This window comes from Epinephelus moara, chromosome 1 (assembly GCF_006386435.1).
Source record: "Epinephelus moara isolate mb chromosome 1, YSFRI_EMoa_1.0, whole genome shotgun sequence".
Classification (NCBI taxonomy): Eukaryota; Metazoa; Chordata; class Actinopteri; order Perciformes; family Serranidae; genus Epinephelus; species Epinephelus moara.
The window spans coordinates 39,555,087-39,573,666 of record NC_065506.1 but is presented as its reverse complement, the minus strand read 5'-3'; the positions used below and the strand labels follow the sequence as shown (position 1 = coordinate 39,573,666).

At 39.8% G+C, this 18,580-nt stretch overlaps 2 protein-coding genes across 5 annotated transcripts in view; both read right to left on the bottom strand.

Annotated features, from left to right (window-relative positions):
- Positions 1-1,099: 1,099 nt before the first annotated feature.
- Positions 1,100-6,672, bottom strand: LOC126394903 (40S ribosomal protein S17-like). The gene is made up of 5 exons (XM_050052051.1): positions 6,563-6,672; positions 5,137-5,288; positions 2,301-2,406; positions 2,018-2,083; positions 1,100-1,223 (listed from the first exon to the last, which is right to left on the bottom strand). Exons 1-5 carry the CDS (start codon positions 6,563-6,565, stop codon positions 1,146-1,148), a joined length of 405 nt encoding a protein of 134 aa, XP_049908008.1. The 5' UTR covers positions 6,566-6,672; the 3' UTR covers positions 1,100-1,145.
- Positions 6,673-8,903: 2,231 nt separating this feature from the next.
- Positions 8,904-18,580, bottom strand: part of csnk1g1 (casein kinase 1, gamma 1) — a 52,566-nt gene continuing 42,889 nt past the window's right edge. For all 4 annotated transcript variants that reach the window (XM_050039643.1, XM_050039752.1, XM_050039587.1 and 1 more), the window contains one exon: positions 8,904-13,851. In XM_050039643.1, coding sequence (XP_049895600.1) covers positions 13,797-13,851 — 55 coding nt within the window. In that variant the 3' untranslated portion in view covers positions 8,904-13,796. The remainder of the gene's footprint in view (positions 13,852-18,580) is intronic.

The window sequence follows — 18,580 nt, the reverse complement described above, 5'->3', positions numbered from 1 at the left end:
TGTGTTTTTCCACTTTAATTTTGAGTGTGACTCCAAATCCAGACCTCCATGGGTTAATAAATTTGATTTCCATTGATAATTTTTGTGTGATTTTGTTGTCAGCACATTCAACTATGTAAAGAACAAAGTATTTAATAAGAATTTTTCATTCATTCAGATCTGGGATGTGTTATTTTAGTGTTCCCTTTATTTTTTTGAGCAGTGTATATTAAGAAAAATATGTGCAAGTTACAATTACTAGCTTTCATTACATGTCTTTTTTCATTATGTTCCAGTCCCACTAAAGTGGAAGCTGTTGAAGAAGCAGGTGAAGTCATCCGCTGCCTTACAAACCATTTACGAATCAATAGTTTTGGCAGTGTCTTAACAACAGAGTTCCACTCATTGTTTTAAGACAGAAGTCTGGTACAGTTTTTGTACTGAAGCTGCTGGTTGATGATATTTTGCATAATGTTCAACATTAATGTGACCACAGAAAAAATTACTTCAGAGAGCTGTATTCTGGTCAGGGTGGAGAAGTCTCAGAGGCAGTATGTTACATTAAGTATCTAATCGGTGTATAAATTGCTCCTGAAACCTTTGAGCCTTCATCCAGTGGGCCAGATTGGACCCTTTGGTGGGCCGGTTTTGGCCCCCGGGCCGTATTTTTGACACCCCTGGACTGGCATGTTAGAGATCTGTGGAGGCGTGGCCCCTTTGATAGTAAACAACTGGGCAGTTTAACGTGGAAGTGAGATGGAAAAGATATTGTATGTGTGCACTTTACCAATGCGCTTCCATCATATGCTGGCTCCTTACATTGGCACTTAGAATTCTGAGAACCCTTGGTATAGTATATCATAACCATGAGATTTAAAAAAGTCATAGTACAGTATGTCATAAAGTTATAGTGTTGTATACCATAACTCATAAAAACTGTAGTGAGAGTGAATGGTTGTCTGTCTCTTCCTGACAGGCTCCACGTCAGCCTGATAGTCTGACACTTTGTTGGGTGTATACACATGGTCTGGTTGTTTTTGCTGTGTTCCATTCTGCTGTTCAGATATCATTTCAGAAATGTTCATCATCACTTTCTGGGTAAAAATAAAAGAGAGGGACATTTCTTAACAACTCTGTCTCTTTATTGAGAGCATGATCACATGATTTTATAGCCCTCGTGGTGTTTTGAAGTTCATTCCAATAGTTGGCTGAGTGACTTGAAGGTTGGAGAGGCCACCGAAATCCTGAAGAAGAAGAGGAAACAGACGTCATGATTACGGTAAAATAACAGAGGCATAAGTAGATGTAGAGTTATTATATAGGTAACACTTCATAATAAGGATATGAATCATATACTGAAGTCATGCCGCTTCACTAATGCATGACTCGTGATGATTTAACGCAGGATGTATCATCACATGTGACCACACTGACTGGATTTCACTCACAGTAAAGATAAATGCATTTGCTCGGCCTCTCTGAAAGCAGGATACCTGTTCTCATAAAAATATTAAGCTTTTTTTGTTTGTTTTTTTAAATCCAACCGGTCGTCAGTTGCAAACTTTTCCCTTACTGTATGACCCAGTGGTATTCATGCCACATTTACAACCTGGTGGCATAAGATGAGTAGTTTCTCATTTTATGTAAGTTTGTTTGCTACTAAGAAATTGAGTGACGCACAGTAGATCATGACGACGATTACATGCACAAAATATTCAGGTTTTATTCACCTGGAATTTCCTGTGCCTTTAATGCTCTTATGATGCATCCAAAATTATTTGAGTCTTAGACTTTCTGATTTTCATAATCACGTTTGTGTCATTATCTGAATGTAATCATTTTCTGTAAGTGCACTTTGGTCAACATTTGTTGTAAACATGCTCATCAAATAACCTGATATGTTTGCCATGACAGCTGCCTACAAGTCCATACAGATTATTCTGATGGAATTTGAATTTCTTTGTGGCCACAGTGAGAATCTTCAGAAAACAGTTTGTCATCTGTCACTAAGAAAACAAGAAATGTGTTTTACACTCACCAGCATCTTGAGCATTTCCTTTGTGTCAGGATCCACCTCGATGAGCTCCTGGTCCAGGGCAGAAATCTAAAGGATGAGATATAAACAAAAACTTAGCTTTCTGAATTGTGCAACATGATCTATTAAAGTTTGTTAACTTGTTTGCAACTGTCAGTTTTACCATTCATTATCAAACCAAAACATGGATAAAATTTTAAGGTGTGAGTTTCCAAACCAAAGCAAGAACTGTCTTGTCTCTTGAAACCCACTCACAGATAAGACAAAGTAAAGAGTGTGCACTGACCTCTGGGACGTAGTTGTCCCTCCTCTCTCTCTCCTCCTCCTGCAGCTTGATGGAGATTCCTCTGACTGGACCGCGCTGGATGCGCTTCATCAGATGTGTCACATACCTGAGAGACAGTCAGGAGCACAGGGTCATTACAGGTATAAGGAACAAATCAACAACTTAACACTACACAAAGTAGTGTATAACTCCTGCATTAAGTGTTAGCTGATTGCTAATTTAGAGACACTTTTCCCCTCAGTTTTATATATTGTTAACTGATTTATTACTTAGTTTTATTAGTAATTTTGGGACATTACCTCGGTAACTTGTGCTGAATATTTCTCAACATTTTAGACAATTCATAGTCATAAAAATACTAACCAATAGTGAAAACACTTGTTGCAGCTGGAATTGGTATTGTGTCACTAAAACTAAAAGGTATTGTGCAGCTGCTCTCAAGTTCATGATACAGAGATAAGTCAGTTAAAAAAACATAAATGACTGTGACTTACATTCCCTGAGAAAATTAACACAATGGGAACACGTTCAATTTTTAACCCGTATGGCCACCCCAATACATTCTGGATTTTGCAACATCAATAGAAAGCATAGAAAATTAATTCAGCAAGTAAAGCAGTAAAAACCCTCCAAAACAGATAAATTCAACTTAAGTGCTCCGCAATCATCGTCTGCTGAGGAAGCACTCGACTGACCTCCGGCTGTCTAGGAAAAGTACAACAAGGTAGTCAAGTCTGGTCCACACAGAATGGTGGGAGCCATGAGAACAGTTTAATCAAAACACAAAAATAACTGCGACACACAAACTGTAATCCAGCAAACCAACACGTCAGCACCAGTTTCTTCAGCACAAACACCACTTAAATGGCTCCACTCAAAGAACAGAGCACGCAGAATATAGTTAAAAATTATTTTATTACTTATTTAAGATTACATAAACACCACACATTGTTCAGCCTATAAGAACAATAAGCACAAGCATCAGTAACTTGGATGTTGTCATTTCAAAACAAACTACATGGTGCTAAGGGCAGCAAGACTTAGAAGAAGTCTCTCTAAGCAAAGAATGTGCTTTTCAAGATAATCGTCTGTATCAGCCACTTTTTAGTCATCTCTCAAACTCAACATCAAATGAGGTCAAGACCAAACAGAACCAGAAGAGACTCAGAAGCTCCAACCCACCATATAAAATTGAGAAAATCACACCAGGGAAAGTTTTCCCCTGATATTTCTCGTAACTGTGAGGGAGATAGGTGGGGGCTTACTAAGAGAAACTGAGAGTTACTTAGGTTGAGAATTAACCTGTCCGAAGCCCAAAAATAAAAATAATAAGACCAGAGGTACAACAAATAACACCAAACCTCTAGCATACTGAAGTATTAATTCCTGCAAAGCTGTTTTGTTGTCAGATAATTTAACTGCAGCTGTTAAAAATATAAAGGCTGATGTTTCACTCTCATTTAACTGCGATCAGGCAATGACAGCAAGCGTCGCTGCTCTCTACTGCTGTGACAGTCAGACGGATATTATTAAATCCACATCAGCCAGACGAATACTTATGGTCATCACAGCACTCAATCAATAAGCACAAGAACATCTTGCCCTGCTGCCCTCAGGACGCAGGTATAAAACGCTGAGGTGCAGATGGGCTCGCTTCGGGAAAAGCCTGATTCCTGCAGCCATTGCTGCTCTGAACAACAGGCCCCGTTGATTGTGTCATGTTTATATAGTGTATGTCGTTGCTTTTTGTGTGCTGCTCGCCAGTGTGATGTGTTCTGATGGTGTCGGTGTTTGTGTGTCATTGTTTTCAACTTTTTCACTGTTCAACCTTATTTTGCTCAGTGACTGAATAAGTGAGATGATGTTTTATTTAAGCTATGATGTCACTAAAACCTGACTAAACTGATGATATCACCCATGGTCTGCAACCACCGTCCAACAGCAACCACAAAACGAAAACCACCACTATTTGCAAACCGACATAACAGCATACATTTAGCACATATTTAGCAGAGAGCTGAAGGACCTGCGACACACCTTCAGAGGTGTACGACATGAGACACACTCTGTCCCCATAGTTTCCCTCTCTGGGAATATCAATTTTCTTACAATAACAAACCTTGGAAAAGTTGTGCTCAACTTCATCGCTCCCCCACCTCTGATGTGGTAGGGTGTGGAACCCCCGCTACATTTCATCTAGACTGCATAAATTAATGACCGAGGGATCAAACTACATTTTAACATCCTCTAAAAGGAAAAGCAGTCACTGCAAAAACATAATGCTAACTAATCTGACTGCTGTCAAAAATCTTAATGGTTTGGTTTCTTAAAAAACACACTGTTAAACATCAATATATCACCTTTCACAGAGGCTGAATTATGCTTTACATGGATTTATTTATAAATTGGTTTATTCAGTAGCAGGTGTGCTATGCCTCCTTCACTACTGAGTCTAGCTGAATTTCCCTTGGGTGTAAACTATTTCTCATATGCACGTTTAAGTTCAGAGATAAATGGATCTTCGAGCACTTAAAAAATGCACAGTCCATACAAAACTGCTCAGTGAAACCATGTTAATTTCTACACATCTTACACTAAAACGTGCAATGCATTCCAAAATACGATACTCTCTGCTGCAAGCATCAAACCGCTTGTTTTGTGCTTTCATGTCACCATCAAATTCGAGGTGTACCAGGCTGCAAACAAACACACTATCACTAGTGGACAAATCATGTAACACTGATGGGAGGTCTGAGCAAGTGAACACCAGCCAGCAAGAGTGCACGTCCCTGCAGAACACAACACACACTCCAAAATAGCAGCCAATTACACTTACCCTGCAATTTTGTTGCGCAGAGGCTTGCTGGGGATGATGGCGATCTCCTCGCACACCCTCTTGTTGGTGTGGAAGTCACTGCCCAGGCGTGTGTAGTATTTCTCAATGATGACCCTGGCGGCCTTCTTGACTGTCTTGGTCCTGACTCGCCCCTGAAGACAAACCAAACAGACACACCATCAGTGAGAAATTTATTAATAAAACATGCCAGAGGGATGTAGCCTTTAAAGAGGAGGAAAATCATGTTGTTTCAATTACTTTAATTGCACTGGTCAAGGAGTACAGATCATGGGCATTACTGACTAAACCAAATATCTTGATGCTTGTGCTTTTACATAATTTTTATAATCTTAAATAAAATGTCAGTCAGGTTCGTGTTGTGGATGTCCTGCCCTAGACCACAGCATGGGCGTCTTAATTTCACTCAGCTGCAACAGCCGATTAAACTGTCAAAAAGTTGGAGACTGGGAACAAACTGGTTATACTTTCAGCGAGGATGGTATTTTTGAAATGAATAATTAAGGTATACTTGTGTTTAGTCGTGCCCAATGAATTAAGTGTCATCATATCATCAAGACATCTAGACAGACTCAAAAAGTGACATTTACCACTATGTGTCTACAGTAAATGTCAACAGCCTAAAATCACAGCTTCACATTTCCACTTCTTGTGACCAAATACATCAATGTCCTCACATGACATCAGTGCAACTGCACTGCAGAGGGGTTTCTACATCTTGAGGTCAACTTACAAGTTTCCTCAGCTCCTAATGTTAGAGTTTAAATTTGTTTGAAAGCCACGAAGAGCAAATTAAGAGCAGTTTGATCACTGAATGTTAGAAAATTATCACACCTGGAGCCTATGTAAGACACAAGTCAGTCAGTTTTCTGACCTGAAAATCATAGCACCAGTAGACACTGTTTCCAAGGTAAAATGTGGAGTTAAAGTGTCATTAAAGCAGCTTCAGGTTGTTAGTTTTAAAGGATAATTCCACTATCAAAAACTGAAGAGCTGTGACACCTGTTCTGGACTTGTACACCGTCGTTATCGTAACGTTACTCCTTAAACTACAGTTTAACTGTCCATGAAGAAGACACTGCATTCCTGTTATTAACGGTCGCGAAGTTAAGTGATAAAAGCTGTTAACACAACCCGAATAAGACCAGCAATGTTACTTTGAATAAATAATTATATTGCGGTGTTATTTGTGACCGTTTGGTTGCCAGTTAGCCTGTAACTTCCGAACATTTAGCCTGTGTTTTAAACATCTTACACGCCAGTAAATAAGTTCAAATCCATCGTTTAGAGATCTTTATGTCGTAAGTGAACAGAGTGATGCTTGTAGCCGCTCACTGAGCGGACAGACAGTGAGGATTGAAGAGGATTGTGCGGGCTTGTAAGGTGAAGTGCTCTCTGTGTTACCCACCATCTTGACTTGGACCGGCGGAAGAGAAACACCGGATGTTCATGCAGGAAGTTTATAGTTTACAACCGCTGCTGCCACCGCACACCACCGCGTGTGGCCCACAGCGACGACTAGCGGCAGGAGGTGAGATGTGCACACGAAGATCACTGGTGGATAAGGTTATTAAATCCTTTACCTAAATTATAAAAAAGCAAATGCCGGAATTACAAAATAATCCCTTAAAAGTAATGTCCCCGCATTAAATTACCTATATAAATATATGTTTTATACACATTTCACTGGGACTGCACTAATTGGTAACAGCTTGGGTCAGGGGCGTAAATATAGACAGGGTAGGCAGTGTGGTTGCAGTGGGGCCCATGGGATGAGGGGGGCTCATACAGAGAGCAGGCCCGTGTTGGCCAGAGAACAGGCTCTTGTAAGGCCCTGATCACACAGAAAGCATTTTAGCAGCTGGAGGTGCCTTTTTGTAATTGTTTTTAATGAGACTTAAGCTTTTTGCTTGTGTTTTTTTGCATCACAACATGCCTCACATTTCTGTGTTCCAGGTGCCTGCTGTTTTTGCCACAGCACCCTGAACTCGAGTTGAAAAAACTTCAACTCAGAGCGGAAAAACACCCCACATTAATTTTCCCATTGTCCAATCAGGTGATTTGAGAGGCGGGCCTTCTGTGGTGGTCAGGACAAGGAGTTTATAATTGGTAAACACTGAAGAAAAAACTGGTGGTAGCAGTTGCTGGATACCCAGAGCTATACGACCCGATGATAAACAGCAGGTTGTCAAACTGCCCCTGTGTTATCCTAAAATGTGCCTGGAAACGGCCATCATGGAGGACAAGCTCCTGGACCAACTGGTGGTACTCCCCATGATCCACCCTCTTTTTTTAGGGTCTCATGTACCCACACAGATCTCTGTTTCCCTGTGCCCAACAAACTATCTGCTGACCCTCACCCTCAACCAGAGCTACAGCAAGTAACGTCTGCCTCAAAAAACAAACGTAAGTTTTATTACATGGAAAGATTAGTGTAAGGACGTCAGGGGGTGGCTGCCTGGCACCAATAAAAAGGCACAGCAAGTATTTTTTTTTACTAGTGGTATTCAATTTAAAAAAAAGGCAGTCTGGTGCACCTCACGTTTTGCAACCCGCAAAATGCTTTCTGTGTTCATCAGGACCTTATGTTGTTAAATTTCTAATAACAGGGAAGAGAGAAACATTGGAGAATAATCCTGTTATCATGAACTCCATGTCCTCCTGAGGCCCTGTGACCTCACATGAGGACATCACATTTTTGGTTTTCTTGACCTAATACTTTTTTCTACTTAACTCAGACCGGTTGTCATCTAGTGGTAGTAAGAGCACAATACACTAATCCATGTAAAAACAAGATGGCAGCCATCTCTGCCAAGTCAGCCTGCAGCCGATCCTAACACAGAAGTGGACAAGGTCCAAAACCTGATCACATTTTATGGTTGAAACTTGTTTATTTATAATCGATAAAGTTTAAAGTTTGATACGGCAACAAATTTGACCAATTTTAGCAACAGTAACAAGCTAAGACACTGTTAATTAGGAAGTACTCATTTGAGGACATTGGGACTTTATTGTGTGATTTGAGGACACTGGGGCTTTACTGTCGTCTCATTTGACAACACTAGGATTTTGTTATTGTTGAAAATATTTAGTCTTTTATATTTATCAGGTCCTACTGATCCCAAATAACTAGGAGAAATTGCATACCAAACAAAAGCTAGGGCCATTATTGTCATATCGTTTGAGGACATTTGGAATTTATTATCGTCTAGTTTAAGGACACCGGGACATAGTCTTGTTTGAGGACATTGGGGCTTTATTGTTGTCTCCTTTGAGGGCATAAGGACTTTATTGTCGTCTCGTTCGAGAACACTGGGACGTGGTCTCGTTTGAGGACATTAGAACTTTATTGGCGTCTTGTTTGAGGACATTGGGACCTAATTATCGTTGTCAATGTCTAGTTTTTTTACTTATCAGGTCCTACGAGTCCAAAATAACTACGAGAAATTGAAAATGCATACCAAACAAAAGCTTGAGTCTCAGGAGGATATATAAAAAGAAAAAAAACGTCCCCTACTCTCCAAACGTAAAAACAGTTTACTTCAGCCACACGATTAAAATCAGATGTTTAATTTAATCTGAAAACAGACAAGATCGGATAAGAAGTTCCAAAGCGTCAGACTGAAGTCTCGACACAGGCACTGAGCATCTAAAGAAAACACAAGTCATGTCTGCTCCGACATTAGCGTCAACTATCTGGATTCATCATCAAAGTCAACTAATACAAAATCACCTCAGAGACGTTCCCACAAGGTGGAGAGATCTTTTATTTTACATAAAAAAGGGTGCAAACTGGAGTTTCCCTTTAGGTGTGGAGGGAATAAAAAGTGATTTTATAAGGTTCGTGTGTGACACATTATATTATATGAATCCAAGGAGGAGAAAAAAAAAAAACCATAGGCATCTCAGATAAAAAGGACTTTTACCTTTCTGTAAATTAAAAATATGAAACCATAAAAAGAAGAAATGTGGGTCCTTCATTCTTGAAGCCCTTGACTAACTCATTCAAATACATTTTTGAAGTGACATTCATATTTCAACACAATAATATTTATTTACAGTTTTAAGATTTCTCTTAATCATAGCTCTGAGAAAAAGAAAAAAAAAACAATGCTGAGGGGAGGATAAACTCTTGGAGCTGTACAATTTGATTTTCCACAGTCTGAGAGGAAACAAAAACAAAAACAAAAAAAAATCAAATAATACATCTTTTATATGGAATCCCAACAGAAAGAACAAAGAGTATAATTGTGAACTCTGTACAATTTACAATTTTCAAATAATCATCACAATATTGCAGTAAATGTCACCCTAAACCTCTCCCTCAAAGAAAAATATACAGTAAATCCAAGACAATTCTACAGTACAGCAACAAGGAAAAAAGTGCCAGAGAACCCATAAAGACCTAAAGCCATTCATTCACACTTTTAACTGTCCTTTGCTTTGATTTACACAGCTTTGACACACAGGAATGTGATTTACACACAACCAAAGCCATAAACACGAGTCTGACCGAAGTGAAGTATCATCAGAAATAATGGGAACTGAAATGGAATGTGCTGTGAGAAGACATGAGAAAGTTATTTATCTTACATGAGGACTGGAAGCCGAAACATCTCACTGACCCAACGGTGCGTGAGCCCGACAGGTGAGAGAGATTCACTGGAGACAGAGGCCGCGGCTGTCGTCGCCAGATAAGCCATGCAGATACAAACCATACAGAGTACTCCTATATCGCTCTGTATGAGGCCCAGAGAGTAAAAAGTAAATACATCAGAGTAATATATCTATATCTACCATTTCAGCCGGGAGCTTAACAGCTAGGCGACCTACAGTTTAAGAAGCAGATGTTGCAAAGATGACCAGTCACAACTCTGAAATAATGGTCGATAAAATGCTATTGGTTTCAACGTAAGAGAAAGAAACCAACAGGAGCGACTCATAAAACACTTTTTTCTCCCCAGACACTCTTTAACAACACTTCCTGGTACTGAATCTGAGCCACGTTGCTCTGCAATTTCTCAAAATGACAGTGGACACGTCAAGGACACAAGGTGGAATGGTCAAAAAACATTCAACTTCATATTTTTCCTGGCACAGGTAAAAGGCATGGGCTAGTAGTAGTAGTCTCAGGAATGGCACTCAGGGAATTCAGGGGGGAACGTTGAAGGCTATATAGTCTGGATATCCATCTCACTACACAGAAATACTTTCAACTTTTCTCAGGTAGCTGAAACGAAACAGTCCGGGCGCCGCTGATGCTTTGTGGGGGACGATCACAGGCAGCAGATGTTCACAGGTTTGGTGTCTGAGCAAATGAGGGATTTCACCGACGACAGATCAAAGTACACTAACGGTGATTTTTCACAGAGACGAAAATGTGATTTTAAACCTCCAAACCAACATCTGACTGCAACTGGGTGAAAACACCATCCCCGACCCTCGTCCGGTCGTTCACACCAGCTAACACAGGACTCCGCAGGTGAGTCTCACACCTGTCCGACACACTCAAGAGGCACTAAGACATCTCAAAGAAATGAATACCTGTCATTCAAATAGCCCGTTTTCCCACCATTCCCCTCAAATCCTATGCGTGGAATTACTATGACAATGACCAAGGAAATAAAAACAAACAGAAAAAAGGTCCCGTAAGATTTTCATATTCAAGTACTTTCAATAACACAATAACTTAGACCTCGGAGTAACTGACATGTTGGGGGGGGGTGAGAAGAAACCGAAAGCTATACAGTGTAAATACACGCAACAAGCAGGTTTACATACTGATTCATTGAGATAGTTTGCAACATCTACAACATTTCTAAAAGATGATGGAGCAGGTCCACAAAACGTCAAATCTAACACTCCGACACCAAGATAGATTTGTCCTGATGTTATTTGTGCGAACAAGTCAACAATACATGTGTTAATGTGTCATCTGTAAATATAAAACAACTTCCAGATAAAAAAAAGAAAAAACTGTTTTTTATAAAATGTATATGCAAACACAAAGACTAAAAATAAATGTTTAAATTTAAATAAATTCAAATAAATCTTAATTTAAATAAATTTTATTAAATTTAAATACATTTTTAAATTCCTAAATTTTAAAATATAAATTTATGTGAATACATTTAATTAATTTACAAATAAATAAACAATTGTTCCATCCTAACATTTACAACTTCCAAGCAGAAATTAATGAGTCCAATTTTTATTTTTGAATCTCAATTCTACACTTGTTATTTTTTATTATTAATTAAATACATTCACAGATTTTTTTTCTTAATTTGTGGAAATTTTTTTCTGTATTTGCAGATCTGTTTTATATTTGCAAAATAATCTGCCTTTTTTGTATTTTCAGAGACTGGTTTATATTTACAGATTACACATTACCACATGGATCGTCGATCTGTTCACACAAATAACATCGAGACAAATCTATCTCCATACTCTGCTCAGAGTTTAATCATCTAGGACTTGCATGTGTGATTGTGTGCATTTATGTGTATGTGTGTGCGTGTGTGTGTGTAGAGAGGAAAGGGTGGATGTTAGGGAGGAGGGTGTCATGGCACAAATAAAAGGAGCGGGTGGGGATAAAAGTCAATTTAAAGTGTATTCCCTGCACCCTATAGGAAAAGGCCTAGCACACGAGGCAGCTACAATTAAAGTAAATAAGCACGTTTAAAGTACAGTATTAAGAAGGCAGGGTCTCGTCAGGGAAAGCCGGGGTCAACAAATGTAGTGCAGTCATGGTCTCAAGCTTTTTTTTGTTACCCTCTCTTTCCCCATAAAACCATGGCTATTTGGAATGGAAAAAAAATAAACAAAAACAAAAAATTCACATTAGCAAGATATAAAATAAAAAAATAAAACACCTATGTACGGTAATTCACTCTCTGTTCGGAGGATAGGCAAGGTGACATATCGAGGATATTGTTTCAAGGCAGTCCTCCATGACACTAAATGAAAATCATAAAAATGCTATGGACACTTTCACTTATCCGCCCTCGCTCGTGTTTCCTCCCTCAGCGTCGAGGCGGAGAGGGGCCGGTGGGTTCAGCAGAGTCGTCCAAACTTAAAACATCGCTTTGCAGCACAGGGGGTCTTCAGACTTGACACGCAGGGGGAGGCGGGGCAGGGGACATCTTAACACCATGACACCAAACCTTCCATTTGGCATCGCTCTCTCTCGGGAATACATCCTCAGTGTTACAAGGGAAGTCATTAACTGCTCTGATACTAGCTGGGGAACAGTCCGCAACTTTGGGCTTTATTATACAAGCGACCCCAAAGAATTGCGCTGCAGATCTCGCAACCATCATGCTGACAGCTTGTTTATCCAAGTGGTGATGTGATGTGGTGGTCGGTCGGTTGGTCGGTTGGGGTTAAGGCATTGGACAGTAGCGTCGAGAGGCTGTGATTCCATCTCCAAAGCACATCACGCCAGTTTCTCTTGTCGTTCCAAAGCAACATCCCCCAGTGTGTACTGGTGTACAGTCCGTTATTAACCATCACATTATTAAGACCCTCCCACCCTCTGATCCAGTTCGTTTTGGTCTCACTTTTTTCCTTTTTTTAAACATTGGTCTTAACTCAAACTGCAATTTCCTTCCCATGCGCATGACAGATTATATAAACGCTCCACAGTCATTTATGTTTCTGTCCATACATTCAGTGTGTATGTTTTAGAATTAGTAAGAAAACTGGTGGCAACCAAGAGATAAATAGCATAAATAGCATTTTTTTTTTCCAGCCCCATGTACAAGTGTCAGGTTGCTGCTCATTATCACAAAGCCGACAGGAGCAAAACTGCATGTGAGTCAAAAAGAGACTGTAGTGTGTCTGACAGCGGCGTGGTTAAGGGGAGTGCTTTAACCAAGCAGCATGAGCAGAAATCGTCCTCAGAGAACACAGTGCAGGAGGCGTCTCTGGTCTTCTGTTCTCTCAGGCCCGGGGTCCCAGTGCCAGGGTTGACCTCTTTGGAGGAAAAAAAGTGCAGGGGCCAAATGGCAGACTGATGCTCTGTGTGCCTGAAGGTAGGCAGTGACACTCTTGGCTCCTCGTGTGTTGAGGTTTACATTCAGTCCCACGTCAGGAATGACCAAAAGGGCTTTGTGTCAAAATGAGTTAGCAAACTAACGCGGGGCGAACCGTTTGGAGCCGGGACTTGACAGAAGGGGAAATGAAAACAGAAATCATAGCAGGCTGAATGTGGCAAGATTCCACAGGAAGATCGGTATCTTCCTTTACAATACCACAGAAAAACAGGAGCAAAAAAGATGCCAAAAACAAAGAGAGAAAAACACAAATGCTGGGTGTCTTGGGGACGAAAAAACAAAAACCTCTGCAAAAATTCCAACAAAAAGATTCCCCGTTTGGACGACTGGCCTGCAAAACATTCCCACACATCTCGGAGGAGGGAAAAAAAAAAAAAAAAAACAATTAAAAAAGGACTCCCATCAAAAGACACAAGCATCTTGTATATCTCAACAAACCATTTTTAAACGGGTCCCATTAGAGAACAATTCAATCACGATCTTAAAGTTGTCTCCCTCTTTTTATTCTGAATGGGACCTTATCGATTTCTGAAATCACGATCAACTGAGCCGGACACTCGGAACTTTCAGGCCGGTGGTGGATGATCATTTGTGCCTCGGCGTGTTCTTCTTCCGTTTTCGCTTGAAGAAACAGCAGCACCTGCGGACAGAGACACACATTAAACCCATATGTAGACGAGCGAGGCTCCAGATGAAGCAAAAAGAAACAACAAACACGAGCGGACTGCTTAAATTAGTAGGTTAAATATCACAAGGGCTGAATTTGAGTCCTTCAAATCTGGACAGAGTTTTGGGACCACAATAGTGAGAACTGCAGCTGACGAAAGGTTTGATTAGTAAAACATTAGCATCAAGGACGAGGTGGATGCACTGCCATCCACCAAGTGTTTGCATGCTTCTTCACCTCCAACTACAAACTGCTGCAGTGACTCTGAAGGCAATATCTCTCCTATGCAAAAACACAATGGAGCAGTGCACACAAAGAGCACAAGACATGGTGAGCCTGAATGGTCAATAAAAACATACAAAGACAAGAAAAAAGCTGTGGATCAAGACATAGGACAGTGACTGGGTACTCTCAGATTCATTAATTAATTAATAACGAATAATGGTGCACCATGCAACAAGAGTTTAAAGACCTTTAATCTGAAGCCAAATGTGCAGATAAAAGAGTGATTTATTAATAACATTACAGGGGCTCACAAAAAAGACGATTTAGGCCCCGTCTACACATATACAGAAATACAGATATTTTTGAAAACTGACATTTCCTCAACGTTTTGACCTCTCGTCCACAGGCAAACAGAGTTTTAGGTCACTAAAATGAAGGCTGTTTAAATGCCTTTTACGGTGCCTATTTATCAAAACTCCAAATACCCATTATTGCTTTGTGTAATGAGCATACGCTGGAAAAGAACTACCGCCTTGTATTTATATGCCTCTGCAAACCAGTCAAGCATCCATGTCTGTGAAAACACGGATGCTTCACACACATCTTCGACCCGGCAGCACAGAAGTACAGTTTCAAAGTGGGCACCCAATATTAGTGTCACCAATTCAGTATCCAATCAAATGTCTCCCTTTCCGTTCCTGAGTTGTGACGCTAAGTGATGGCCAGCAAAGTGTTTTTGCAGATTATTATGATGTCACAGTGAAGCTGACCTTTGACCTTTTGAATATAAAATCTCATCACACCATCATGTTATCCTATTACATATGTGTGTGAAATTTTGTCATGATTAGCGTATAAATTCTTGGCCAAAAACATGTTTTGTGAGGTCACAATGGCCTTGACCTTTGACCTTCAACCACCAAATTCTAATCATTTCATTTTTTAATCCAAGTGGACATTTGTGCCAAATTTGAGGAAACTCCTTCAAGGCCTTCTTGAGATATTGCATTCACGAAAATGAGACGGATGCAAGGTCACACTAACTTTAACTTTTGACCACCAAATTCTAATCAGTTCATTGTTGAGTCCAAGTGGACGTTTGTGCCACATGTGAAAAAATTCCCTAAACGTGTTCCTGAGATTGGAACAGAAAGACAGACAACCTGAAAACATAATGCCTACAGCCGCGGCTTTTGCTAGCGCAGAGGCATAATAATGGTGGACTACTGATTTTCTAACATTCTGTTAGCACTGCTTAGTCTAATGACTACTTTACACTACAACTGAGTACTGTTGCACCGCTTCACCGATGATCGGAGCCATCTGCTGCACACAATAATTTTGCTCCACCTCAGCATTCGCAGTTTAAAGTCTGCCAGAGAAGATGGTTTAGTATCTGGCCTGGTCAAACCAGCAGATGGTGGTGCATGTTCCGAAGTGGGATTGTTGTTGGTGAGGAATGGAAGGAAAACTTTTGAATAACAAGAGCATCAGTCATACCTTTGTCCGTCATCCTTAAATTGAACGGGAATCAGTGGTGAAGAGATCTCCAGTGCACGTTTTGATAAAGGTAATGTTAGTCTGCACACTACTATTACTACCACCTTTGTGACAAGAGGAAACTGCTTAATACAGCTAACGCCGGCAAGTATTTGGGGTAGTTTTTGCATTCTAGTGTGGACGAAGACATTTTCTAAAACAAGTCATGTGGACAAAATGATTTTTCAGTTTTCAAAAATACCCATACATGTGTAAACAGGGCCTCAGTAAGCTCATATCAAAGTGCTTCTTGTTTATTCTTTCTGCCCTGTTAAGACATCAGGTTTGAGGTTGGTATGCCAGCTGACATGGCAGCACTGTTTACAGTATTCTTTACTCATTTGTCACTTAACTTCAGGGGTTGGTGGAAAAAAAGGCAGAAAAGGGCAGAGACTTGATAGTACACATAGGAGACAGTGTTCTCAGGGGTATATGACATTATCGCACCAGTGAGAGTCTAGTTTAAATTTGTTAGGAACAACTCCACTGGGCCCCAGCCTAGGCTGGTCCACTCCCTGTCCCATGAGTCTGATGTGGACTAGCAGAGAGGGACTCACCACAGGTTGAGCATTTTCACGCAGCTACAGAAGAAGAGAGAGGAAAGAGTGTAAAGAGAAAAGAAAGATAGATTAATACAGCAAGACCAAGATGATGGGACTGGGCACATGCCACACAAAACATGCACACAAACACACCCACAGGACAACAGTGGACACGAAGAGGGAACGTTTGGGAGGTTACAGGAGAGAAGATCACAGAGAGGGTTACAGAACATCTACTCTGAGTGAGCAGAGTCCACGAACACCGTGGGTTGACCATTTCCTCCAATTTCCTGGCTATGCAGAGGTTACGGTATCAATATATGTGGTGCAATGTATGCTACATTTGCTATAAGGCCGTGCATTTAACTGCCTTTTTAAAAATTACCTTGTCTGCTTCCTAAAAAAAAATCAATTGCTCACGGGATTAAATTGTCTAGTTTCTGATATTTGTCAATGTCAGACACTGAATGCCCATCTGCACCTTGATAAAGGTTGCTGAATCCTTTGAAAACAACAACGATGGATATTACTGTGAGATTGGGTTGACCTAACTATTCTCAATAAATCCATTATTCATTCTGTGTATTAAGTCCTTAATCATATAAAATCAAGATTATTTGAAAAAAAAATCTTTCTAAGTTCTCTCTAACTCTTCCTTTAACTACTGATTGACTAAATCTGGATGCATCAAAACTTCAGAGGCAACTTCAGTATTTTCACATGTTTTTGTGTCTAAGTGACAAATGGAAACAACAATTTTTGAAACTGGTCCGATATTGAGCTAGCGCACAACAGCTGGTTGCCGCAAACAACCTGCAAAGACCTGCAATGGAAATACACAGACGTGTGTGTCTGTGCGACACACATGTGTAAGTACTCTTTCCAAGTAAACACACTAATGCCAGTTCAAAACGAACAGTAAGGAAAGATTTCAACTATATGGTAAGTTTAAGTTTAATGCGTTTAATGTAAAAAGAAAACAAAATCCCATTACTGTTGTAAATGCTATTTATTACTGCAATTTTTCAATCTGTCCAATGACGGTCTGTCAAGCTGGAGAAATTTTCACCGTAATGTGACCGAAAATATTTAAGACCGATCCAATCTGAATTTAAGACAATTTAAGACATTTCACGGACCTGTAGACAACATGTGGTCACATTGGCAATAGCAATTTCAGGGCTCTTTCTGGTTAAACACAAAAGATATCACTCTTAACAAAAAGGTCGACCATAGGGGCACTTTCGATAATGTTGTTGGACACTTACAATAACAATCTGAGCTGGTCAGTGGCAAAAACAAGCACTTTTAGTGGACCTCACGCCACAAGTGGTTACATTGCAGCCTGTTTCTCAATACAGGACCAATTTCAAAAACTGTTGTTCCCATTCGTCACTCAGACTGAAAAACATGACAAAATAGGGTCCAGGTTAATCTGCAGCCCTATCTAATCCAAAGTAATCAACTATGTAAACAGGAAGTGACTGTAGCATCACAAGCTGAAACAAAACTGCCACAATAAGTTTCAAGAGGTCAAAATAACCTGTAAACATAACTGTCAAACCTCTGTAAATGTATGATTCTGTTTTATTTATATAAAGATATGTAGAGAAATGTGTGTGTTCAAGAATCAGTGATGCTCCTGCTCTTTAGAGTTATTGGTAAATATTTGAATAAACTAATTTAACTAAAGCTAATTAGTGTTTTGCTTATTAGAATGTTTGTAATTTAAGGCATATTTAGCTATATATCAGCTGCAGATTAAATGTATATTAACATTTTAAAAACTTTGTACTACAGCATCACTGACAGAGACCAAGTTTGACCTAATCCTGCACAGACTTCAAATTATTTGTGTTGCTGTTCGACAGTCAAATTTCAGCCCATGAATGTTAATAAAAAAAGATCAAAGAGCCAGCGCTACATGTGGCATTAATTCACCATGGGATGCGAATATTCCCTCAAATGGCAAAACATTAATTAAATTGCATCAGACGAGTGATTTGCATTCATTACTTCATGTTCTTATATCAAACCTCAACTTGTGTGACAAGGTATCAAAGACAGTGGCAGCAAACACGCCAATCATCATATCAAACAATAGTGTGAATGGAGACAACAGCGGGAAGAGGCCCGTCATCTGGGCAGAAATAGAAACAAGCGTAGATTAAAGTGAATGAACCTCTGGGAGATTCATGAGGAGACTTGGCAGAAGGGAATCTTTTTTTTTTTTTTGTACAGTGGCTTTGATAAAGTCCAGTGGGACATACGGGAAATAAAATCTCTGCAATATGTTTCAAAATAACTGAATATGTTGATGGATGTTTTATCTCAAGATATACAGTACAAGATGTATTTGGTGTAATAAACGTGACTATTTTATGTTACAGTCAGAT

Excerpts from the sequence above, each read along its gene's own strand:
- LOC126394903 (XM_050052051.1), bottom strand. Across the intron at positions 2,084-2,300 it reads GGGACAACTACGTCCCAGAG|ATTTCTGCCCTGGACCAGGA; the intron begins GTCAGTGCACAC and ends CTCATCCTTTAG. Across the intron at positions 1,224-2,017 it reads AGGAAATGCTCAAGATGCTG|GATTTCGGTGGCCTCTCCAA; the intron begins GTGAGTGTAAAA and ends CTTCTTCTTCAG.